This window comes from Perissodus microlepis, chromosome 19 (genome assembly GCF_051167445.1).
Source record: "Perissodus microlepis isolate ML-2025 ecotype Zambia chromosome 19, ASM5116744v1, whole genome shotgun sequence".
NCBI lineage: Eukaryota > Metazoa > Chordata > Actinopteri > Cichliformes > Cichlidae > Perissodus > Perissodus microlepis.
Genome location: NC_140479.1, coordinates 3323314 through 3350774, shown reverse-complemented (window position 1 = coordinate 3350774; position 27461 = coordinate 3323314). Strand labels below are relative to the sequence as shown.

Genomic DNA, 27461 nt, shown 5'->3' with positions numbered 1-27461 from the left:
GACGTCAGGCGTTGGCAAAGAGAAGAGGACTGTGGGAAATCCGACTTTAGGGCTGTTCCAGTAGAAGATCCCGACTCGGAAAGAAAAAGCAACAGCACTCCTGTTCTCCTATACATAAATGTAACAGGGCTACAATGACTCATCAGGTAAGTTTGTTACAAAAAGCAAAGCTTTTGCTTTGATGCTTCGTTTGAAGAAACTCTACAGAGCTCACCACGTTAACGCAACATTTGTGACTAAAAAGCGTGCGACATTAAAGCCAAGCAGACTCCAGTTTGCAACAAAGACACCAACAACAACAGAGCAGATGCTGCCATAGCTTAACATGGAGTCTGTCTGCACACTAACGCAAAAGGCAAAGAGGCGGAGTCATTACCGTGAGCTCACGTGTAGCTCCTCCCATCCACCATCGATAGTTTTACTCAACAAAAAATCTCCATTAAACTGTGGGCAGCTGTGGCTACACCTGTAGCTGCCTCCACCAGTGTGTGAATGTGAGAGTGAATGAATAGTGGAATTGTACAGCGCTATATAAATGCAATCCATTATTATTATTATTATTATTATTTTTGCATTTAAGAAGATATTTTCTTCACAAACTCTGATAAAATCTCACATAAATACCATGAAAGGGCAGTTAGTGTACGCACTGAAAGTACTAAAACATTTCCAAAAGGGAAACCACCGAGCCGCTCATTTTACAATCCTCTGTTTTTGCTCTTTTGAATATTTACTGTTGGTCTTTAATGAGACAGAAGCTCTTCTTATCCGATTCATCGATGGATTAATGAAATATACTCAATTACTAAAGCAGCAGCTATTGATTATTGTAGTGCTTTTGCACTGGTTCAGGGTTATTACAGCAGAGTAAAGCAATGGGCGCTAACAAGTGCTCAGCAGAGTGTTGGGACTCCTCCAGGTGACGACCTTCTGAAGCTGGTTGTACAAAGCTACAGACAGCATGAAGCATGTCATAGCTCTGAGACAGTCACTGCTGTTCCTCTGATGACAGTAAATCCTTGAAAGAGTCATAACTGTTCACTGCTAAGCTACAGTGTCTAGTGTGAGTCTGTGAGACGTAACATCACCGAGTCATGGATTGAAAGGCCTTTACAATCAATAACATACAGTTGCGTGGAATAAAAGCTGCGCTTACTAAAAGTCTCCTAGAAGTCTTTTTCCTTTCTTCCCCTTGTGCCGTTCTCCTCGTCTTCACTCATTCACAGACAGCAGTGGCTCTTCTCTGCCTCACAGGGTTTCTTGCTCTTCTTCTTCGTCGCTGTGTGATTGCTGTCTTTTCTGAAACTCAGAAAGGCTCCACAGTAGCTCCACTCAGCGGGGGCTCTGGCACTTCAGCAGGCCGCTGAGGATAACGGGAGGTTTGGGGTTTTTGTTACTGACTGCTCCGACGAATCAACACGGGTGCAGAGTGTGGAAAAGTGTGAATGTAAACTCCACACTCACTCAGTCTTTGCCATTTCATGACCTGTTTTCTTCCACTGACTGGCACACAAAGTCAAAGCGTTCCCAGCATACCCAGCATGTTGTTACCTGTGGTCGGGGGTGTCCAGTCACCAAACACTGCAGCTCTAGAGTCTCTCCCTCTTTGATAGTGTACACCCTCTCACTGTAGCGCTCCTCCTCCACATTACAGGCCTGACCAGAGTGCACGATTCGCACTGTAGGGGGCGCTGTGAACAACAACACAAATACAAAAGGTTAATATACAAGAGTCGTCTCTGAAAACACATCTGCATGTGTGTGTGTGTGTGAGATGTTTGGATCCATCCATCTGAGCTCATGTGACATCCTGCCTCCTCTTGTCATTATCACTCTGTCCACATGATGGCACTGCAGCAACCAAATATGCTGCTGCACAAGCCAGCTACACACACTTGTTAATGGACTGCGTATGAGGTATGTGGTTGGTGGAGCCAGACAAGCTGGTCCGAGTATTTCAGAAACTAAATCTACTGGATTCCCACGCACAACCATCCGTAGAGGCAAAAAGAGAAAACATCCACCTCTTTGGGCAAAAGAATGAGGAAATGAGACAGAAGGAGAGCACAGCTGGAGGAAATCAGAACTGACGAGACAGAGAAGCAAAGCAGGATACACTCACATGAGACACAGACCTTCAAAGTAAAACAGGAAGTATAACACTGAGACGCGGACTAGACACGGTGGAGACAGAGCAACTAAGAAACACAGAGACATAAACCAGAGAACTCTATAAGAACCAAAAGCCTAGAGATGATAAATAATACACAGAGGGAAATACCAGGCACATAACACACAAACTAGACTCAAGGGAGTAACTAAAGACCAACAATGAGAACATAATTCACAATACAAAGTGACAAAAAGCACAGGAAACTCAAAACACCCAGTCAAAAACCCAGGACCCTGACAAATATTGCTGCTGACCACGCCCATCCATTTCTGACCAAAGTGTTCCCACGTAGCACGACAATGTGTCGGAATCATCTTAGGCTAGTGGAATAGTAGATCATGGATGTGCCGCTGAACAACACGCATGATACTTTTCATGTCAGTGTGGACCAACGTGTTTTCAGCTCTTTGTTGATTCTGTGCAGTGATGTCACAGTCAAAGCACGACATCCATACTACAGTAGCAGGTGAGGGTAGAAATGATACAGTGGATAAACTATGGACACAAAGTTTCAATATTTATTTTAAACATTTAAATGCTACGGGAATATTATTAAGATTTATTTCATAAATTGTGCCAACATGTGCCATCAGTCTGAATGAGTCTTTATCAGTGGGCGGCTCTACTGGCTGCCAGCCGGGTGTATTATGGTTCCTATAGAGCAGGAAGGTTGCTCAGCACATATAGTTAACTGTGAATTTTATTAACATGTAGACAACAATAGATGCAATTTCTGACAATTTATCACAATTAACTGCCAGAAACAGACTGCATGTAATTGCCTCTTAACCTCATTCAATAGCAGCTTTTGTCTCGTGACAACGTTTATGGTAAATTTTAGTCCCACTTTGCAGCACAAAATATCTCTGAATAAAGATATTGAAAGTTCAACTTGACTTAAAAAGGTGATACATCGCTATATATGTTACTGCAAAATGTGTTCTTCAGTGTCAACTTTTAACCTGTTCAGTTTAAGGTTTAAAGTTTGGTATTTGAATAATCAAGTTTTTTCCTCCTGTACAACTTTAACAATGAAGATTAGAGATTTGTATTTGCCATTTGCACACAGGACCAACAGTCCATGCACATTGTGCACTTGTGCAGAGCTCTCCAGGTCAAGTCTCATTTTTAAAAGGTAAAAACAAAGCAATTAAAGGAAAGTAGAGATCAAGCAAAGAGTGGAGCAATCTTCTAGTATTTACAATATAAAAAAGATGTATTTATATATATACAAAAACACTGGACAGGGTGGTGATACAAGTACTTACTGGTGAGAGTTCAAATAGTATATTATATATAAATAGTGTAATAGTATTGCACACAGTGAAGGGGACCTGTTGTGCTCAGTCCCAGCTCCATACGTATGATGGACTTCACAGTTCATGATTCACAGATATAAAAGTCCTTATCTTATACTGGGGCTGACCCTCAGTGCATCCCCTGTCTAACAAACGGCTTTGTAACTCCTCCCCATTTCAGACTGACTTCTTTCCTCTGATTGGCTGCCTCATTATCGCAAGGTTCAAAGAAGAGGTGAGAGCCACCTGTGCTCACAGGCAGATGACCATTTCAGGAATAATTTCTGTAAATGACATCATACAGATCCAAGAGCAGAAAAAAATGGCTGACTTTTTACAACAAGGTGAATCCTGAGCTTTAGCTCGTTTACCCACATAGCAGACAGGTCTCTCAAGCTGCCACTTCTGACTGACTGGTGTCATGGCAGAGTGTATGTCAACCAGATGCAGGTCTGGCAATGATGGCACTATTTATGTTCCTAATTACCTGTTTTTAGTTAGAAGACCCAAATGCCATGTTGCAATGCTATACTGCTATGATAGCGTTTCAAATGCAGGTTTGACAGGTTTGTGACTGTACACTTTATCCAAAACCTAGTGACAGTTCACTCATGTTTACCACTGGGTGGCTGTAGCTCAGGAGGTAGAGCGGGTCACCTCAGAGGGTTAGTGGTTCGATCCCTGGTCCCTCCAGTCTGCATGTCAGGAGTGTGAATATGTATGAATGTAGTTAAGAAGCACTCAGTTTAGAGAAAATGTGGCATGTTGTATAGAGCACTTTGGGTAATCTGGGAGACTAAAAAAATGCTGTTCACTGTGTGAACAGAGATTCGTCATGTTACTTTTGCACGATTATGTTCCCGCACATGTTGTTATTACATGGCTTGATTAGGTACACATTAGGCTGACATCTGGGGCCAGAGCTGAAACTGTTCTGGGCCAGCACAGGACCAGCAGTGTGTCTACAACTGGCCTTGTGCTGGCCCATGTGTGGGCCACCTCTGGCAAACCTGATCTGGGCCACCAAAGGGTCGTCATTCTTTGCAGTATGTGGGCCATGTGTAAGCACATTGTGTGGGCCAGATCCAGACCATACCAATTTTGCTGTGTGGGTATTTCACTTACTTGCACCTCGCTATTTAAAAAGCCATATTACAGACGTCCACAGAGACATCTATTTAATAAAGACATCCAATAATATACATCTGACAAAAAAGAATTTAAAGTGCAGTCTTCCTCCTTTAGCATTATTTCTGTATTATTTTTTTGCATTCAAATAATGTTTTGGGGACACACAATGTATGTGCGCTCGGTGAATATCAGTCAGATTAAATAACAGATATCATATTAATAACAGACACCTGGCTCCAAATCAAACTGTAGGTTTTAAAATGTATAAATAAATACAGAGGAATAAACTAAATGTTTGTAAATATTTAATGTTTCGTATGAATGTCAGTAAAAAAATAACAGTGTAAAAAATGAACTGTGTATTTATGTGAATAGAAATATATTTATGCAGTTTGTGTTTCAGTCTCCGGGCCGTTGTCATTTCTCTGTCACTAAATTACTGCATGTGAACTGCTCAGCCACTGACCTCTTATAAACTAATAAAAAGTGAAAAGAAGGTCTCAAGAAATGGAAAAGGCCCTTTTCCTTTCTTACAGAGAAAGGAGGATACATCAGTATCTTTGTTATTTTAGAGCTGCTCTATGAGGATGTCTATGCTGTCAGCAGGCTATTTAGCTTCATCTCTTTTACACCAACATCCTCCACAGTTTAACACACTTCATCAACATGGTTAAACTTTTCTTTCAGCAACTTTCTTTTGCTTCAAAGCGTCATGTAAAACATGGACTCGGCTCTGATCGGCTGCCTGACACACATTCATCGTTTGACTTTCTATTCTGAAACTAAAAAAAGCTCCTGTGTTGTTACTGAGCACAAAGGAGCAGCTGGCTTTGTTTTACTGAAAGCTCAAAAAGTGCGTCTGAACAGGCTGTTGGGGAGCTGTTAGCCTCGAACAGACGTCGCAGCCCGCAGGATGTTCTCTACCTGTCGTCATGGGAACCACACGAAGAAGAGGCAGTGTGGCATTTGAGTCCCTGAAATCCGCAATAAAGAGCACCGTCCTCTGACTGTTCAAAGCCTTTCTGCTGCATCCCTGCCATCTGACACACTGCAATAGTCCATTTAAGGACTAGAGAAAAAAGCTTCACACAATATCAGATCTGCAGGCCTGGTTATAGCCCTGCGTGTGTTTATATTATTCTACAGATGTATAACAATTAGCACAATTTAAATCACCGCAAACAATCAAAAATACTCACTTCAATGTGAGACCAAGAAAAGAAGCAAATTCTCACAGTTATGACACTTTTTGCTTGAGAGAAATAGTGCACCATTAAAATGGGGAATACATATTCACCACTGGAATAAAATCAAATCTTTGTGACTCGTTCTAACTCAGGAACTTCAGGAAGGACTCTGCTTCTTTGTTATCCATCCAGGTTTTCATTGGCATTTCAAATCCTCCATCTATTTCACAGTAATGCTTTCAAATCCTTCACCGTAAATGGTCTTTTACAAACAAATGTTTGCTCTTTCACAGTAAGAGTTGCCTCATTGCTGTGGCATCCCTGCCTTCACAGAAAGAGCCTTTAAAACCGTCACAGAGAAAACCTTTGTGCTTTTTCACAGTTTCAAATTTTGTTTTCACAAAATAAATTTTTATTTACATTAGAGATTATTTTGATAGTCAACTAGTCACCGATTATTTTTGCGATTAGTCGACTAATCAGATCATCATCCAGCGTACAGCTTACTGCACCAGCAGCATCTGCTCTTATATAACTATCATTAGCTTACAGCTTTAAGTGTTTAAGGTGCTAACTAACAATAAAGACAAGATGATAGTTTATTAAATTTTAATGAAATTTGCAGATTGTTTCGGTGAAGTTTAATAAACTCCTTGCTATCTAAAATATAACAGGACACCGGAGTATATTCTCGTGCATCTCACACTTCTGACAATCAGCTGTCTGCTTGACGTTTATTCAGCTGTGCAAAAACTATAACTTTAATCTCAGCCAAACCGATTTACTCAGGAACAAATAAAATACTGAAAAAAGCCAAACAATAACATTTTAAGTTATCTAAGTGACTTATATATGTTTAACCTGAGTAGCGAAAGACAGCGGTGGGTTTGAAAACGATTTGCCGGGAGTCCGGTGTTCTCATGGCTCTAGTGACCCTTGAACCCCAGCTAGCTATCGAGCTGGTGGGTAACAGACGTCTCCGAAAACCTCGGAGCGCTTTTGAAAGTATGTGGTGTCTTGATAAACTGAGCAGATATTTGAAGTTTACACAGCTACATTCTCGCCTGAAAATATGTTAAACGTTTATTTTGTGACCCAGAAAGAATAATAAGAGTAATATTAGAACTAACTAGCTGCCGCTAGGTTCCTGGACGCAGCTACGACACCGAAGACTGCTTCTTCTTCGAGGTTTAACAGCAGCTGGCATCCTTGTACATGCAGTGCTTCAGTCCGTTATTACACTCTTAAATCCTACTACTTTTTCCTGCGTCTTTCCGGATCTTACAAAGCTTCAAACGACGCGCCGACTATTACATTTTGATAGTTGACTAATCGTGGCAACGGGTGAAGTGTCTTGGCCAAGGACATAACGACCGAGACTATCCAAGCCAGGGCTCGAACCGGCAACCTTCCAGTTACAAGGCGAATGCCCAACTCTTGAGCCACGATCGCCCCCGCATTAACTAGCCAATCGTGGCATGCAGGCTGACGACATCCTGGCCGAGCAGGAACTAAAGACACACCTGATACCAGGTACTGTGACCTATTGGAAAACCCTGAAAACCATGCTGAGTTGATCAGAGTAGGTACTAATGGAAAAGGGGCTTTAGAAAGCTCCAGAAAATTCAGACTCAGAGAGGGCTGGTTTCATGTTGGAGGGGAGGAAGATGAGACAAAGACACACAGCAACCTATGAAACTTTATTTCATGGGTCATAATCTTAAACATGTCGAACTTCAGTTTGGATCTATATACTTCACTCTTCACCTTTTTAGCAGACAGGCCTTTGACTGGTCTTCTGTTTGCTACACCCATCCAATCCCTTTGATTCCCTTAATGATTACTTTATTACAGGAACTGTTAGGAATGAAATGGAGCATCAGGTATCTCTGTATACAGATTCATTTGTACATTTCTTTTGGTCTTTGTTCCTTGAATTAATAATATCTTTAAATTAGTGCTGTCAAAATTAACGCGTCAACACAGGTTAAGCCATTATCACGATTAACGCAATAAAAAAAATTTAACGCTATTAACGCATGTGGAGTGCAGAATGACTCAAAATCCCTGAAATGTCTCTGTCAGCGCATTTCGGGCAGTTTGTCCAAGTAGTTACCTTCGTACATGCGAAATGGGCAGCTGATCTGGTAGTGACGGGCAGCTGAACCAATCACATTGTGCAAGAAGGAATTTTCTTTTCACCGAAGCACTTCCAGCTTAAAATATCACATTGACGTGTCGGGTTGCTGCTAGCACTTTGGCTAACGCGTCACCCAGCTTGCGACAAATCAGTCACGGAGCATCGGGGACGCAGTAAGTCGACCTCGGACATATTGACTGACGCCAAGTGGATTGCAACAAACTGCAGACCTGTTAATATCGCTGAGAACCTTTACACCGCTTTGGTTCCTCATTCCAAGGACTTGAAGCCTCCCCAAGAGTGACAGAGAGAGAGGATACATGTTTACAGAGTTTTTGTTAACATGAATGTTCAAGATGTTCAATAAACATGTTAAGTGTGTATATTTTACCTTTGTCTCGAGTCTGTTTGCTCATGCAAAATGAAATGTGATTAATATAGAATAAAAGTGAATGATATTTAATCGTGAATCAAAATTTAAAAAGTTGCATTTTACAGGAGAGAACCTGTGCTAAAAGAAAACTATTCAAATTCTCTTTGAATTTAAGCATTTAACATTCTTTGTATTTATTCTCCATTTATTTCATTATATTGCATAAATGTCTGATACAAGCTTAAATATAAACTTTAAAAAGTGTAATTGCAGCCAGGCTATTGATCAAGTAATTGCGATTAATCACGATTAATTACAGAAAATTGTGAGATGACTTAGTTAATTTTTTTTAATCTATTGACAGCACTACTTTAAATCTTTTGGGGCTATATTGGGTTCCAAACTAAATCATTAAATATATATAATCAATAAATTATTATTCCTTTTAAATAAAGCAGCATATGAGTTTCCACTGCGTGGACCCTTCAGAATTCAGGACTTGAAGTAACGAATGAATTTAGAGATTGGATAATGCCGTATCCCCTCCTCACCCGTATACAAGAAGACTTTGTTGTGCTTGGTTGGCCATGTGAACACAATAAAAAGCCTACATTGTCCTGTACGTGTATACCAACCTGTCTTCAGGTGTGTTTCGTAGAATAAACACCGTAATCAAGGATTAGACTCCAGCTTTCACAGAGACTGAAAGAAGTGGGAGGCTCACCAAATATTACATGTTATTATTACATGTTACATGTTATGAGCTCAGCTGGTTGAAAAAATCGGATGGCTGTATCGCTAAAGTTATTCCCCATTAGAGTTTTCATATTCCCAATATTCCCTGTGTAGGTTTCAGACAGTGTCAGACAGCAGCCATGTGGAGTCCAGGTCAGACCTCAGGTGACGACGTGCTGCTCAGCTAATTAAAGTTGTGAAATTATAAATGAGCGTCAGAGAAAAAGGTCAGAAGGAAATGAATTTTTAATTGAGTGGTGCAGCCTGCAGACTGGACCACCGCCCCCGATGTGGATCCAGTTGCAAGCCTTGCAGGTACAATTGTGATGCACTGTTATCGAGGAGTGTGCTGCAGATATTCAGAGTTTCTGTGTCAGCAGCTGTGAGGCACTTGATGTTTTTTATTTTTACACTTCACTTCTATTTTTGCCTGACCTGCTGCATCTGTGAGATACAGTACTCTGACTTGTGGGTGGATGTGCACAGTATGAAAACACTGAGAGTCATCAAGGAGGGCTTGAACATCTCTAACTTAACACAACTGAGCTCCAGTGCAAAATGCATTCCCACTGCGTGAAACGTACCATTAAAACAAGCCTGAACCTTCAGCCTTAAATATCGTTAGCTCATCAGGGGACAGAAACTAAAGGTGAAAAATAACAGTTGCAGCCCAGAAAGACGTGAGAGGAAACAGGGAGAGAAAAAAGCTAAAACACTGAAGGGGCAAAGAAAGGAGACAAAAAGAAGACAACGATAAACAAAAAATGATGAACAAGGAGAAGCAGCAAGAGTAAAGGGCGAGGTGAAGGTGAACACAGCGATCAGTACAGTGAGGGGGCGCAGGAGGTGTGGATAATCTGGTTGTCCTACTTTTTCCTCTCTATTCTATTTTTAGATTTTCATTTTCTTCCCATTATCCAGCCTCTGCTAATGTTTTCCTGCTGATGTCATCAAACACAGACACAAAACACTGAAAACCCCCCGATGGACCCATTCTGTCCCAGCATGCACTTCAATCGGGCTTCGTCTGAAAAGACAGCAGCAGGATGCAGAACACCGCTGACACACACCTACAGGACCACAACAGCATCACAAGTGCACAGAAATACAGATACAACACAACAGGTGTAAGTATGTTTATTTCCTTGGAGTCAGAATAAAGTCTGACTGCAGCCAGCTCAGTGACAACTGCAAGTTTTATGTTTCCTACTCATCTGTACACAACAGGTCTGAAGTATAGAGTTTACAGATAGATCTGTCTGTCAGTGGGTTCAGCAGGTACAACTACAGTTCATCACAAATGTGTCTAGAAAACAAGACAGTGGTCATTATATGTTTAATAATAATAATAACAACTGTATTTATAAAGCTCTTTCAAACAAAGTGCTGAACAGCTATTTGAAGCTAAAAAAGATCAACAAAAACAATCCAGTTCAAACAACCATAAGAACCAGGAAAAACAGAATTAACTTAGCTTTGAAAACCTCCACACAGACACTAAAGACGTTGGCCAGTAATTATTGAGGACATAACATTTTGCCTGATGCCACACTGTTTTTGGAGCCGTAGGTGAAGATTGGTCAGGGTAAAGAACCTGGACGTGTGGTTTGACCCGGAGCTCTCCCTCCAGTCTCATGTGAAAGAGACAACAAGGACTGCCTTTTATCACCTGAGGAACGCAGCTAAAATCAGAACAACGTTTTATCCCCGGACACTGCAGAGTTTCCTGTCCATTAGAGCTGGGCGATAGAACGATAACGATATGTATTGCGAAATAACTTTTTCTCGATAGAAAAATTAAACTATTGCGATAGGCCTCACCGCTCTTGTCCTCTTAAAAAAAAAAAAGAACGGCCAATCCAAATTAACTAGCACAGCACAAGTGCCAAGCCGCACATGTATATTTGTTTGGGAAGCAGCCAGCCGCCGTGCCGCCCGGGTAATGGAGGAAATGTGTCATGATCCTGGGTCCTTTTGACCCAGCGTTTGGTGTTTTCTGTTCTTCCTCTGTTTAGTGTTTACTCTGTTCTGCCGTGTGTTCTTGTATTTAGTCCGCGTTTCTGAGTTGTGTCCTTTCATGTGTAGTTCCTGTTTTATTGTGAAGGTCTGCGTCTTATGTGAGTGTTTTCAGTTTGCCTCCCTAGTCTCGTCACGTTAATCACTCCCAGCTGTGTTCCCCACCTGTGTAAATTCCCTGTGTTCTCTGAGTGTATTTAAGTTGTGTCTTCTGTCATAGTAGTTGCTGGTTCGTCTGTGTTGTTTCCCCTCGGTCTCCCTGCATCTTCGTTTCTGGTTTGTTTTGTTAGTTTTATCCAGTTTAGGTTCCAGTTTCATGTTCCCAGGGCCTTTGTTGTTTGTTTTTTCCTTTGTTAATAAATACTCACCTGCACCAGAGCTGCCGCGTCCTGCTCCTAAATATTCCACACGGCTTGCCCCGGCAAACCGTGACAGTATGAGTGTGCCGACTAGAGAAAAATCAACCGAGAGCGTGACCGAAGGTTACCGAAGAGAAAACCGATGATGGTTCCAACGCCGGAGAGATTGTCGAACGGAAGAGTCAGAGAAGTTCCGTAGTGTGAAGGTATTTCGGCTATTTCAAGTCTGACAAAAAACAGAGTGGCGCGCACTGTAAATTGTGCTGAAAGCAAGTCTGGAAATACAATAAAGCGGCGCAGCTCAATCTCTGACTGGAAGCGCTAATTCGTCATTCGGCTTTCGTCAGACTAAAGTAACTGTTTGAAAAGCTAAGCTATACAACAAGGAGAGATTGAGAATTTCCTTTTAGTTCTCAGTTTATTTGATATTGACAAAAGTTAGTCAATTTTGTCTGTTCTTCTGTAAAACAAACTAAGATTTATATTTAGAATTAATAATTTCTAAGTGGAATTGACAATTTAGTCGCCTGTTTTGTTTGTTCTGTTTTGAAACTTAAACGCTTTAGCGGCTGCCTTTTCTGTAGTTTGCAATATTTGCCTTTATTTATCTGAAAAAGTCTCGTGTTCCTTAAGTACATCTACCCTGTTGAACTTATTATGGGAAATAAATATTTAAATCAAAACAAGCTGCTGATTATTTCACGTTTTACTTGTGAGCAACGGCACATTTAAATCTTACAAATGTAGTTATTTGGCTTATATCGTGATATATATCGTTATCGCCTGAAATGACAAAAACATATCGTGATATGAAAAAATCTTATATCGCCCAGCTCTAATATAAACAATATTGTCACATCTCATATCTCGTATAAAAATATATCGATATATTTAAAAACTCGATATATCGCCCAGTCCTAGCCTCACATTACTGTGGACGGTCGAGTACCAATACAAAGCTTACAGCCAGTGTACATGTCACAGTGATCTCTATGTTCAGACACATGTATTAGCTGTGTATGAGAGCATCTACAATATGCATGTTATTGCCATTACTGCAGGACTGTGGGTCAGCTGTGGGTCAGCTGTGGGACTGTTAAACCACGCAGGCCCCCTGCAGGGAGAATCAGGGATCTGTGTCTTCCCCTTTAACACTCTAATCTTTCTATTCATTCAGGGGAAAGTTGAAGGCTGCGCACACACACACACACACACTAGGAGAACAGTACATTGACTTCCATTCATTGCCTGCAGACTTACTGTGGAGCTTCCTGACAAGCCTACATTTCTGAGCTGATAAAATCAGCCCTCTTCAGACTGCACAGCACTCCACGCTCTTCTTCTTCTTCATACAGAATTTTTGAGGTCAGTTCAGATTTTGTGCATTAAAGATTCCACTATTGTCAACATTATGTTGGCTGACTGTTTGCGCATGTAGAGTAACACGGGACATTACCAAGTCTGCTTGGTCAAGGTCAAGGCCAAAGTCAAAACACTGTATTATTCTCATTTAGCTCTTCATCCCACAGTTTTGAACATTTGGCACCACAGAGAAAAAACAGCCCCTGGTATCATTTGCTGACGTCATCCGATTCCAGGATTGGACTGCTGTAAACCGCTTCAAGTCCCCAGAACACGAGTAAAGCAAGCTCGCACACAGTCAGCCTCAGGCCTGTACAGTAGAGCAGCAAGTCTTTGAGGGCAGCAGGAGCTCGCCCTGATTTACCCGCTGTTTCTGTGTGTGTGTGTGTGTGTCTGTGTGTGTGTGTGTGTGTTTGTGAGACACACAGTGAGTCATCCTCCAGCAGAGGAGAGCTGTGGGTAGCTCTGTGTGAGTGCGTGCATGCATGTGTCAGTTCATACAGCAGATGTTGTGCATGTTAATTATGTGTGTAGATGACAGCTTGTGCACAGTTTAGCTGAGACTTCTGACCTGGTTTATATGGATATGTAAGGACCCAATCATGATGGGAAATCAGTCTTCACACTGTTCATGTTATTATATGACAAATACTTGAGGTTTGTTCATGGATGCTAACCACAAACATCGTTACTGACAGTGTACACAACACAGGCTGTGCTGCTGTTACTACAGCGCTCTTCTACAGTCATGGAGTTAACCACAGACACTCAGCTGTCCTGTTCTTCCTACAGACGGTGAACTAACCACACAGAGTCTGCTGCCCTGGTTGTGTTCAGCAAGCTAACCGCAGACTCTGAACCACATCCACTCACAGCTGAACGATCTGGGACCTGGTCTGACTCCTTGGGTCTACACGCAGCGTGAAGTGAGGCTCCGCAGCTATTTCATCCAGTTTTCATTTATTTATATCAAAAGGAGAAATGGAGGAAATAGACATGCAGCTAGATTAAAAACACTTCCTGTCCCACATCTAAATATGTCTCTGGGCACAGGTTCACTCTAAAAGTCGACTTTTTTCCCTCTCTGATCTCAGGCTTCACCCCCCATCTGTTATGTAAGTGGAGGATTTCTCAAAGAAAGGTGCTCAGTCAGTGGGACGGTTAAAAATAACACCAGACTTCCAATTGGCTGGCAGCACGAGGCTGTTTCTGCATATTTAATGAGACACAAGGAGACGGGAGAGTGGAAGCAAAACATAATTCACTGTTGTGCGACCACATGTTATTGGCTGACTGAGCCATCACAGTTTAATATGTAGAAAGTCACCACGTGCCCTAACGACCACCAGGGTGCTGCGACTGCTCAGGTGCAAGTCGGGTCCACGAGTCATTGAAAAGACAACGCGGTTCTTTGGGAAACGGCAAACGTCCAGAAGATTTTAACAGTTAAACCTCACCGTGTGTTAAAACACCTCTCTGCATTTCATTATTAGCTATTATTAATGACTGGCTCTCTTCCACAGCGTGTCTTTGTCCCGTCTTCATCCACTCACCCCCAACAGGAGGCAGATGGCCCCGCCCCTCCCTGAGCCTGGTTCTGCCGGAGGTTTCTTCCTGTTAAAAGGGAGTTTTTCCTTCCCACTGTCACAAATGTGCTTGCTCATAGGGGTCATTTGGTGCTGTATAAATAAAACTGAATTGAATTAAAAAGCAGTTTTTTAGAGGTTCTTGAAAATATTTCATGGCCACCTTCAGAGCTTCCTGGGAGCTGAGAGAGGTTAACGTTGTCTGGGAATCCTTGAGTAAAAAGTTCTTTGAGAGTTTAAAAGCTCGTTGGGCCGCTGCGCTTAACGTTCTACAGCAGAAAGTGTTCTCATGAGGGTTCTAGCAGTCCTTGAGACATTTCCAGTTTTTGTTAAAGATGTAGCCTCAGGCTCAGGTTACTGGAAATACTATTAGATGTTTCTGGCAAACGTTAACGACTTTATGACATTTCCTGGAAAGAAATTACGATCTTGCGTTTGAGAGGTTTGCTGGGGAGATTTCAAAGGAAAAGAAAAAGAGTGAGAGAAGAATAGAGAAGGTTCCAGAGCCCCAGAGGAAGCTTCTAGAGCTTACCAAGAGGGCACACCCAATGGACAAAGCCAAGAGCACCGAAGAGTCTCTGACAATGTTTGAGACACTGTGAGGATGACCTGGTGGAAAGGAGGTCCTTAACAAGGCTCTGGGGATTTCTCACATGTTTTAGAGGTCCTAGTAGAGAGGGGGGTACTCTTATCTGAAGAGGCTGTAGATGTCCTGTAGGATGAGACTGTATACCTATCCCTTTACCTTCTTCCAAACAAACTGAGTAAAGTTGCACCTACTGGGCTGAATGTGAAGATAAGAGCTTTTCCCTGGTCTCCTTTGAGCGGGGCCTTCACTTCCTGTGATGTAAACTAACATCCCATCTGACATCACACTCCGAGCTCCACCAATAATCTGGCATGAGGAAGAACAGGCTGTTTTCTCTGGTTTCCTTTTGGAAACATCCCACTCAGCGTGGGGATGCTCTGCCTGCTGGCCCTGATATCCACGGAGCTGCTGACACCCCACACGCATCTCACATCATCAGCGTGCTGCACTGTAATAATCAGTCCGCCTGCTGCTCCTGTGCTGCAGCACCACCAGGCAAAGCCACATATCCTGCCGCAGCACGTTAACGCCATCCAACTCACATCGCCGCTCAGAGAGAGGGAAGGAGGGGGAGGAGTGACGAGCATTCATCTTCTCTGACAGAGAGAGAAGAGAGACGGGCGAGATACCGACAGCACAAATGGAGGAGCGGAGCAGTCAGGGAGAAAATGTTCATTTTCACAGTGTTATCATCTCAGGGAGCAAAGCAAGGGACACACAGACAGACGAGTGGACACATATATAGACGTGTCCATTCATTCCACTCTAACGCAAATCCAGTCATGTGAGTCGAACCTGAACGCCAGGAAGAGGCAGAATTTCCAGTTATTTGCTCAGTTGTTTGTTATTTACTCCAGGCTCCTCCCACCGTCCACACGGGGTTAAACTCATGGGCAAATCCAAACTGACCACAGGTATGAGTGTGAGTGGCTGGCTGTGTCTTAGTGCTGTGATGGATCAGACAGCTGTGACAGGCTTCAGCCCCCATGACCCTGACGACGTGACTAGAAAACTGATGGTTGGAACGATGGATCAATGTTTTTATTTGTGATCAGTCAATAGATCATTTTAGTCATTACTCACAAAATGGATGTTTCAGCTTTTAATGCTTCATGTATGATGGATGGCATGCTCATATATACACCACATTCCCAAACCAGAAACCGTGGATGGACAGATTGATCCGCACTGCAGTGAACGCCAGGACCGCCACCTACAACGCGGGTCTCGCCACTGGCGATATGAGCGCCTACAAAGCGGCCTCATACGGCATGCGGCACGCGGTGAGAGATGCCAAACGCCGGTACCGGGAGCGTGTGGAGTCCCGCTTCCACCAGGGCGACACACAGAGTATGTGGCACGGACTACGCACCATTACGGACTACAAAGCCAGCCAAAGCATTCACCAACGAGCTGAATCAGTTCTACGCCCGTTTCAAGGTTAGCCAGGCGGCTAATGCCATCTACCGCCTGACTACCGAGGACAGTGATGTCATCAGCTAGAGACCGGTGACCAGCATCGCGGAGCATGACGTCCGAGCGGCATTGAGGAGAGTGAACACAAGGAAAGCGGGGGGCTAGACAGCATCGCCGGCCGTCTGCTGCGCTGCTGCAGACGGCTATATGATAACAGGCTATATGATAACCCGACGGGCGGGGCTGAGATAGATTTTGGTCACCCGACCAGAGATATCGCTAGCTCCAGGACGTCGGGCTAGCGATTTTGCGAGCCCTGGGCTCCAACACCATTGTGAAGTTTGCTGACGACACAGTGGTGTTGGGTGCCATCTCCAACAACGATGAGGCGGCCTACATGGACAAAGTGAAGAATCTGGCATCATGGTGCCAGGACAACCACCTCCAGCTGAACGCCGGCAAGACCAAGGAGCTGGTGGTGGACTTCAGAAGGAGTCAGCACAGAGACTACAAGCCCATTATCATCAATGGAGCTCCAGTGGAGAGTGTGCAGTCTTTCAAGTATCTTGGTGTCCACATCTCCTCAGACCTGACATGGTCTGCCCACATTCAGGTCCAGACCAAAAAGGCTAGGCAGCGCCTGTATCACCTACGACAACTGAGGAAGTTCAAGATCTCTCCAAAAATCCTCAGGATTTTCTATACAGGTGCTGTGGAGAGCATCCTCACACAGAACATGACATCGTGGTTTGGGAACAGCTGTGTGAAGGACCAAAAAGCTCTCCAGAGAGTGATCTGTACAGCAGAACGCTGCTGCAGGATTGCTCTCCCCCCGCTTCAGGACACCTACACCAGGAGATGCCGGACTAGAGCAGATACTGAAGGACCCGTCCCATCCTGGCAACAAACTGTTCCAACTTCTGCAATCTGGTAGAAGGTTCTGCATCATCCGGGCAAGGACAGAGAGACTCAAGAGGAGCTTCTATCCCCGAGCCATCCGGGCCCTAAACACACACACACCCGCCCTCTCACATCATCTATAATTGACTGAGACACGACTCTCTTCCAGACACTCTAAACCAGGCACAATGTACATTTCAAATTCCTTTAATTTTAAATATGTTTATATTGTCTATTCTGTAAAATAGTCAGATTGTCTATTGTTATTTAATTCACTTAATGTACAGAATTCACCTGCTTGCTGCTACTACTGCACATTCACCTAATGTATATACTATATATATAATGTTCTTCCTCTACCCCCCCCCCCCCCCCCCCTTTTTGCACATGTCGAGGAGCATGTCAGGTTACATTTCATGTGTAACCTGACACGCTCCTCGATGTGTGTTATACTTGTATAACTATGCATGTGACAAATGAAGAACCTTGAACCTTGAACAAATGTTGCTGCACAGAGAGCTCCTGGATGTCGGCCATGTTTGGTTCGGGAACACATGGGTTGGCACTGTGGTGTTGTTGGATTGTCGACCTCCAGAACCTCCAGCTGGGTCTGTTTACTTGGTCTTTAGGTTCATCCCCCTGCCTGACTGCCTCAAGGCTGAATCAAATCTATCTGTGGAAACAGTCTTTATGTCCCACCGTAGTATGGAGTATAGAGACTGATCTCTACACACAGAGAACCCACACCCTGGAAATATACTGGGTGTAGCTTTTACATATACAAAGAGTCGCTAGGATTATGCACTTGAATTCATAGGAGTACGAAAATACAATACAGTGGACTGCAATCTGCATCTACTGACATCTAGTGGTGAGATTTCAACCACTGTACCTTTAAAATATAGACTGGTGCTTGTATAGTGCTGTTCTACTAGCTGTGTCCCAAAACGTAGTCCTTCGGAGGACCCGGCCTTCGCGGTCTACATGGGCCGGGTCCTTCGATGACCGAGGCCAGAAGTGCGAGGCAGTGAAATGGGACGGTCTAGCCTTCAGATCCACGTCACCGCTGTCTCGGTGGAGTTTAATAAACTCGTCCGTCTGCTCCTTGCTATCTAAAATATAACAGGACACTGGAGGAAACTCTCGACCGTCTCACACTTCTGTTTAATCAGCTGTGTGAAAATACCAGAGGAACCCACCCGAGGGATTAATAAAGTTTTATCTAATCTAATCTAACAACATAAATCTCAGCCAAACCGATTTACTCAGGAACAAATAAAACACTGAAAAAACCCAAACAATAACATTTTTAAGTTATTCGAGTGACTTATATATCATGTTTAACCTGAGTAGCGACAGACAGCGGGGGTCTGAAAACGATGAAGCCGGGAGTTCGCTGTTCTCGACGGCTCCAGTGACCCTCGAGCTCTCGGCTAGACGTCTCCGAAAACATCGGAGCACTTTTGCAAATATGCGATATCTTGACAAACCGAGCAGATATTTGAAGTTTACACAGCTACATTGTTGCCTGAAAATATGCTAAAAGTTTATTTTGTGACCCAGAAAGAATCATAAGAGTAATATTAAAACTTAGTAGCTGCCGCCATTGTTGGAAACTGGAATTGGCTGTGCCGCGCTATGAATTCTGGGATATGGTGGGCCACGAAGGACACACCCGACCCATCCTTCAAATTCGGGGAAATGAAGGACGCATTTGTCGGCCGCATTTGAAGGAGGCGACGAATTGGGACAGCCTTCGTCGCTGTGACGTAATCGGCCTTCAAATGCGGCCTTTGAAGGATGCAGCCGACGTTTTGGGACGCAGCTACTGTGTCTGAGCGCTCAGAGAGCGCTGCACAGTTTGCCTGGGATTCTAATTTAATACAGTTTAATACAACTCTTCTCATTTCTGTATTTGTTTGAAGGCAGAGCTTTAAACTGAAAGATGTAGAAATCTGGGGTCTGTTTGGTGCTGTTTTCAGTTGGAGGGTGAAAATTTAGCAACAGCAAGAAGAGCTTAAAGAGCTTTCTAATGTTTGACAGCTGCAACACAGTTCAGTAGGAAGATGGAAGACTTTACACACAACTGTGGATTCACAATCAGCTGCTGCAACCTGACCCTGATGTTCAGTTACAACATTTGGTGTTGGTTAGCGATGACAACGTGTTGAACTTGTCACCTTCACCTGTTCGCTCAGATTTCGCCTCTATCACGTCCTGGTGGATGGAGCCTGAACGAGCCTGCACACTCACATGCTGACAGCTTACGTAAGCACATTATACGCGATATATTATTCTCCAAATCTGGCCTTAATCCTCACACTGGGAGAGATGAGTCTCCCCAAGGTGGGATTTCAGCTGCTGAAGATGAGGCGCTGTGATGCTGCGGCACATTTGCTCTTTCTTTGATCGACGCGCTCCTGAAAGCCCAACAGTTGATCCTCGCGACACAAATCACATCTGCTCACCTTCCTCACTCAGCCAGCCCTCATTTCCCACCAGCTGTATTCATCACTGCAGCTTTTTACAAGGATGCATGCCATTGGACTCGTTTAGACTGTAGGGGACGATGGCTACTTGCAATATTATCTGCCCTGCTCACTCCAGTCCTGCAGTCCGGTGAGGAATTAAAACGACCTCCTGTTAGGGTACCCGGGTCATCGACCCAGAGTTTTGAGTTTTGTACTATTATTGAACTTTGGTTTTGATATTATTTATAATTTATAGTCTTTTGGTTTCTTTGTTAGCGTTCTCTGTCTTATGGTTTATGTCTCTGTGTTGCATAGTTGCTCGGTCTCCCCTGTCTGCTGTGTCCCCTTGTCAATCCCGCATCTCTGTGTTGTTTCCTGTTTTACTTTGAAAGTCTGTGTCTGGTTTTGCTTCCCTTGTCACACCTAGCACTTTCCTGAAATGTAAATTCCTTTTGTGTGCTTTGCAGCACCTGGTTTTCCATCTGAGGAGGAAAATAAAGAGTTTTGACTTCTCTCCCTTTGAAGCCACCAACTCTGATTGGCTGCCCTTTGCAGACATAAAGTTTGAACAGCTAGAGGTATATACTGTATATAAGAGCTGAGGTATATCTACCTGCTACCATCAGCCAGAACCACGAGTAGAGGAAGTATCCTGAAACCAAGCGTTTGAAGTAGTCTGAATCTCACAGGAAATATCCGTGCAGACGATGCATACCCTGTCACCGGTGACGGGCTCACGCTTGCATCTCGCACTTTGGGTATAACAAAAGTCAATCTTCAGATAAGGTAGTTGAACTGAAAGAGAACTTCCTGTAGTTTCTGAAATGATGTTTGTTTAGCGTGTGGTTAAGTACAAACTAGCCCAAATCTTACCCGTGTGGTTCATCAGTGGCCTGTTCGGGGGTTTAAACAGCACCTGTTTCTAAAATAAAGACTGTCCACAAACAGAGATGTGACTGCATGGAAACGGCACACAGGGAGGTCGGTTTAAACGCCCCCTTCTGTCCGAGGCTCATTATGATGGATTAAATCTTCCATGAGACGTTTTCAGCACATGACTACCTGTGCTCGTGCTGCGAGGCGTACAGTTCTCCGAGCAGCTCGTGTGACTAAGTGTGCTCTGTAACGCTGATTCACGCACACACGCGATCTATATCTGTGTCAGGTGATGACTGAGAGGACATACACTTCCTCTGCCTCCATATGAATCACAGCCAAACACGCAGTCACACTCATACACAAGATCAATGTGACACGCTTACACATGCATCACACAGCCTGTCAGAGGCTGTCTTACCTCCAGCTGAGGAGCACAAACCTCCCTTAGGATCCTCACAGGGATGCTTGGTGAATCTCTCAGAGATCACCCCGCAGTGAAGGACTATTAAAATCAGACTTTGGGGGAATTTCGGCCTACCTAAATTTACCTGGTAAGAATGAGTATGTGTGAGATTTGGATGCTCAACAGAAACAAATGAGAACTTGAATACAATAAGTCGATTGCTGGGATGGGAGCACTAGAACTGCGATGAAAGCTGACTCGTGTGCTGCAGCTCTATCAGCCCAGAAGGAAGGCAGCAGTGCTCGGCCCTCTTCAGCAGCAGCAGGTTATTGTCCACGCGTCCATAAAGACAGACACAATAAAAAAACACATGTGTAAAACATCTGTAGCTGTAACTTGGAGTTTCACGTATCAGCGATCATTTCTCACATTTTTCCATTTCTCTGCCCTAAATACAAGATAACAGTAAGAGACATGAGAGTAAAGTGTGATAACTGTCCCGTCACAGACATGATTCAGTGGTGGGAACATCTGAAGTGCTGAGGGTTAGAAATGCTGCAGCTACTCACTGCGTGGCCTCTCTAATCCATCAACACTTGACATGAGGAAAGCGACACCCGAGGAGTTCTTCTTCTCTCAGTTTACTGCCTCCTCTTCCTCTGGAGATGTTACTTCTCCTCCACTGCTCAGCACAGCCAAGCCCACCCAGAGTAGATCCGAGCAGACACGTTGGTTAACTTCTTCACCCAAATGTTTAGTGGAAAAGCAAAGTCATCACGCTGGCTGGTAGACACGCAGAGATGCTCACAGAGCCGTGATGCATCACTGTCTGTCTCTGCACCCCTGCTCACGAACAGCAAGCTGCCAGTAGCAACACAAACACACCGACTGCACACCGACAACTGAAACCTTTATGAACTTAAAGGGTCTTACATGTCCCACAGACAGCACAGCCCAGGTTTATCACATGGTTAGCCATTAAATTCCTAAATCCATCTGCGACTGAATTTTATGGAAAATGAGAAGCAAACTGTGAAATTCGACATGGCCGATATGGTCCATGGATTTTCAGTATGAGTTGTAACACGACTTGTATTTCTCCCAAGGTGCACGTCTGTTGCTACCTGGACCTTTTGTTGGCCACATTTGCACCTCTAACCCTCCCATGATGGAGCAGGACTTCCACCAAAAGGGCTTTAATTTTATTTATACAGCACATACAGGTAAAGACCTGACAATAATATAAAGAAAACAGAAAAAACCCAACAATCAGATGATCCCTATGAGCAAGCACTTTGGTGACAACGGGGACGAAAAACTCATTTTTAACAGGAAGAAACCTCCAGCAGAGCCAGGCTCAGGGAGGGGCGGCTGGTTGGAGGAAGACAATATGAAAACACACTGTGGAAGAGAGCCAGAGATTAATATAACTAATGATTAAATGTAGGGTGGTGTAACAAAAACAAACACCCAGTGCATCATGGGAATGCCCCAGCAGCCTACACCTACTGCAGCATAACTAAGGAGGATTCAGGGTCACCTGGTCCAGCCCTAACTATATGCTTTAGCAAAACGTTTGAAGCCTGATCTTGAAAGTAGAGATAGTGTCTGTCTCCTGAATCCAAACTGGAAGCTGCTACGACCTTAGAACTGCGTCAGCACTGTACCACTGTTACTGCTATATGGAAAGTAATTCTGCAGAGAACTGAATGTGGAAATGCTGACACTTATTATGCTGTGTACCGTGCAGCATGAATGTGCAGCATGCTGCCACGCTAAAAGACACGTGTAGTGAAGAAGAAGCTCAGACCAGGTCTTCATCTTCTCATGCCTCCTAGTTGTTCATATTTCTGAGCAGCAGACTTGACATGCTGCTCTTTCTCCTCCTCTTCCTCCTCCTTCTCCGCTGCACAGCCTCTTGACAGGAGACGGGAGGCGGGCCAACAGTGCTTCCAGTAATCTGCGGTGCTTTGTTCTCATTATGGCACATTAACAGTTATTAACACAGCAAACCAACAGCTAATGGCTTGATAAACACAGGAACTCATCGGGAGGGAGAATGAGAGAGGGGGAGAGAGGGCAGGGGTGTTTTGTATCTGTGAGAAAAATGCTGCACAGCTGGGAGACAAAGGGTAATGATCAAACAATCATAATTAATCCCGACTGCCCAGAGAACGTAGAGTAAGAGCAGGTCAAATATGCACAGTTAATTATTTCCTCAAAGAGGAGAATATGCAGATTTCTATGTGGAGCAGCTCCTCACCACACATGCATGCACACATGCTTCAGTCTGTTCAGAGAGCACACTCTCAATCACTCTGGAAACAAGCCCAGATCAAAGCTTAACGAAGCCTAACCTAAACCTGCAGCACTAACCTATAACCTGAACCTAATCTTTACTGTAACCCAAGCTTTAAGATAAGCCTAATCTCTCACCTCAGCCACTGATTTCATCTCGTGGTTTAGGCCAAGATCAAAACTGGATGAATCTCTCCCACAGGTGTGGTTGTTTCCAAGTTTCACTACACACCTGGAAGTGAACGGACTTAAATCAAAAGACCTTAAATGCCAGGTCAAGTGCATTTAAGTGTTTTTCTCCAAAGTGCCTCAGGGAGCTCCGTATGAATGTGAGCCAACCTCGATCTGAACAAACGACCAGGTGTGTGATGTGCAAGGTCATCTACCAATCAGAAGGCTGCTGGTTCAACCACAGACTGCTCTAGTCTGCTTGGGCAAGACACTAAGCCCAAGTTACTCTCCAATGCATCGCAGTGTGAGTGTGTGAATGTTACATAGATAGCAGTTAAGCACAGAAACAAGTGCTGGTATATAAGAACCAGTCCATTTACTAACAGTGCTGCACGGGCGAGCAGCGAGCCGTGTGATGAATATGAACTGTCCGAGCTCTCCACCAAAACACAGCACCTCTTTCCTGCATTCACCTTTGTTGGTCGTGCTGGTCACTTTAATGCACAGTAACTGTATCGGCTTATTTGTTTTTCCTGGACACTAAGAGAGTAGCTACATGATTTACATTTCAAATTAATCCCCACTGATCTTTTACCATCATCTCATTTGCAGTTTTACTTCACGTCACGTTTGCAGCGGGGCAGCTGTGCATGAGATGATCATATAGAGACCAAGAGTAAAGTATTTACAGCAGCCTGAAGCCTAAACTGTTGGCTCACACTTGGCAAACTGAAACAGTACATGATGGAAAATAAGGAAAGACATAAGAACAGATCAGCAGATCTTCAGAGGTCTGTTTCAGTCTCTCCTGTGGTTCTCTTCATCATAATGTCACAGACACTCAAATGAGCCAAAACGTCTCCTGACTTCTGTGGAGTTTTGTCACCATAGAGTAATCTGGGTCTGCTCCCTGCCTCCCTCCCCTCGGCCCCGGAGGACCTGGATTATCCCAAACTTCAGGATTATAGCTGAACACTAGCCGACTCGCTGCTCTTCATCCTCGACAACAAACTGCAGGAATCCAGGCAGCAGCCCAGATAAAAGAAAATGTGGAGATAATAAAGTGCTTGTAGGTGTTCTTTAGCTTAATTATATCTTTGATAGTGAAGCCTGAAGGAGCAGCGAGCAAAGCCTGACAACCTTTGATGTGTTTCTGCTGCATGAAGCACAAACACACACATTGATTGAGCGCGCGACCACAAAAACACATCAAAATGAAAACGTGTTTCAAAGCTATGTTTATCTGTAGTGCAGCAGATAACAAGCTTTCACACATTTGCACATCTGGAGCCATTAGTTTGAAAAATTCCATTAACCAGTTGAATTTTCAAACTTTCCAATTTAGCTGCATGTTAGGAAACAGCTGTTTCATTACAGTGTGTCAGGAAAAAGAATCAAATGTTACTCTTTATTTTATCTGATTTACAACTTACAAACTCATCTGAGCGTCTTACTTTCACATAAAACAACAAATTTACAACAACACGTTCCACGTCGTTCCACGGTTTCACTCATACAGTGCTATGCAGACTCTTTGATAGCACTGTGAGGCACAGAAGTAGCTTCTGACATTTAACATCCAGTGCATGAAGACTTCCTTTCCCCTTCAGCTCTCTCATGGTGGCACATCCTCTCATCAACTTTTTCTATCAGGCTAACACGGTCAGACCAATAACCATTTACTGTCACACAAACGGACACTTTAGAATCAGCAGTTAACCTGACAAGCATGTCTTTGGAAAGGTTCTTCTTACTGAAAGGGCAGCTGCTCATTTTATTGGCTAACTACACTCTCAGGTTCATAAGGTTAGTTGTCTCTGTGTCCTGCTCTCTCCTAGTTCAGTTCATGGTAAATGGGCTGTAACTTATGTAGCACTCATACACTGAGTGCACATCTACAGAGCCTCTTTCAAAAAACTCATGTATGCATGGAAACAAGCAGGGCTGTATGAAGGAGTGCAGAATTCAACTCTGTTTTATCTATATAGCATCCAATCACAACAGCAGTCGCCTCAAGGTGCTTTATATTTTAAGGTATGAGCAAGCACTTTGGCGACAGTGGGAAGGAAAAACTCCCTTTTAACAGGAAGAAACCTCCAGCAGAACCAGACTCAGGGAGGGGCGGGGCCATCTGCTGTGATTGGTTGGGGTGAGAGAAGGAAAACATGATAAAGACATGCTGTGGAAGAGAGCATTCTGGATTTAACAGGAAGCCAGTGAAGGGAAGCCAATACAGGAGAAATCTGCTCTCTCTTTCTAGTCCCTGTCAGGACTCTTGCTGCAGCATTTTGGATTAACTGAAGGCTTTTCAGCGAGTTTTTGGACATCCTGATAATAATGAATTACAGTCGTCCAGCCTGGAAGTAATAAATGCATGAACTAGTTTTTCAGCGTCACTCTGAGACAGGATATTTCTAACTTTAGAGATGTTGCACAAATGGAAGAAAGCAGTTTTACATATTTGTTTAATATGTGCGTTGAAGGACATGTCCTGGTCAAAAATGACTCCAAGGTTCCTCACAGTGTTACTGGAGGCCAAGGTAATGCCATCCAGAGTAAGAATCTGCTTAGATACCATAGTTCTAAGATTTTCAGGGCCGAGTACAATAACCTCAGTTTGATCTGAATTAAGAAGCAGAAAGTTATCAGCCATCCAGGTCTTTATGTCTTTAAGACATTCCTGCAGTTTAACTAATTGGTGTGTGTTATCTGGCTTCATAGTAGGGCTGCCACAAATGATTATTTTGATAGTCGACTAGTCACCGATTATTTTTGCGATTAGTCGACTAATCAGATCATCACCCATTGGACGTAAAACGTACAGCTTATTGCACCAGCAGCATCTGCTCTTATATAACTATCATTAGCTTACAGCTTTAAGTGTTTAAGGTGCTAATAATAATAATAATAATGGATTGGATTTATATAGCGCTTTTCAAGGCACCCAAAGCGCTTTACAATGCCACTATTCATTCACACACTGGTGGAGGCAGCTACGGTTGTAGCCACAGCTGCCCTGGGGCAGACTGACAGAGGCGAGGCTGCCATATCGCGCCATCGGCCCCGAATGGCCAATGGCGGTAGGTGAAGTGTCTTGCCCAATGATAGTTTATTAAATTTTAATGAAATTTGCAGATTGTTTCGGTGGAGTTTAATAAACTCGGCCGTCTGCTCCTTGCTGTCTAAAATATAACAGGACACCGGAGTATATTCTCGAGCATCTCACACTTCTGTTTAATCAGTTTTCTTTTTGACGTTTATTCAGCTGTGTGAAAACTATAACTTTAATCTCAGCCAAACCGATTTACTCAGGAACAAATAAAATACTGAAAAAGCCAAACAACCTGAGTGTAACCTGAATAGCGAAAGACGGCAGTGGGTTTGAAAACGATTTGCCGGGAGTCCGGCGTTCTCACGGCTCTAGTGAGCCTTGCCCCCGGCTCGCTATCGAGCTGGTGGGTAACAGACGTCTCCGAAAACGTCGGAGCGCTTTTGAAAATATGTGGTGTCTTGATAAACTGAGCAGATATTTGAGGTTTACACAGCTACATTCTCGCCTGAAAATATGTTAAACGTTTATTTTGTGACCCAGAAAGAATAATAAGAGTAATATTAAAACTAAGTAGTGGCCGCCATTGTTGGAAACTGAGCTGGGCTGAGCTATGAATTCTGGGATAGGTTGGGCCATACGCCCGACCCATCCTTCAAATCTGGGGAAAAGTAGGCCGCATTTGCATTTGGACAGCCTTCGTCGCGTTGCTGTAACATAATCGGCCTTCAAATGCGGCCTCCGAAGGATGCGGCCCCTGAATTTGGACACAGCTACGATACCAGAGTTGCTTCTTCTTCTTCGGGGTTTAACGGCAGCTGGCATCCTTGTACATGCAGTGCTGCCATCTTGTGTTTCAGTCCGTTATTACACTCTTAAATCCTACTACTTATTCCTGCGTCTTTTGTGATCTTACAAAGCTTCA

At 43.7% G+C, this 27461-nt stretch overlaps 1 protein-coding gene across 1 annotated transcript in view; it reads right to left on the bottom strand.

Moving 5' to 3' along the window:
- Positions 1 to 27461, bottom strand: part of mdga2a (MAM domain containing glycosylphosphatidylinositol anchor 2a) — a 173312-nt gene that overhangs the window by 106945 nt on the left and 38906 nt on the right. The window contains exon 2 of the mRNA XM_084915816.1: positions 1552 to 1691. Coding sequence (XP_084771942.1) covers positions 1552 to 1691 — 140 coding nt within the window. The remainder of the gene's footprint in view (positions 1 to 1551; positions 1692 to 27461) is intronic.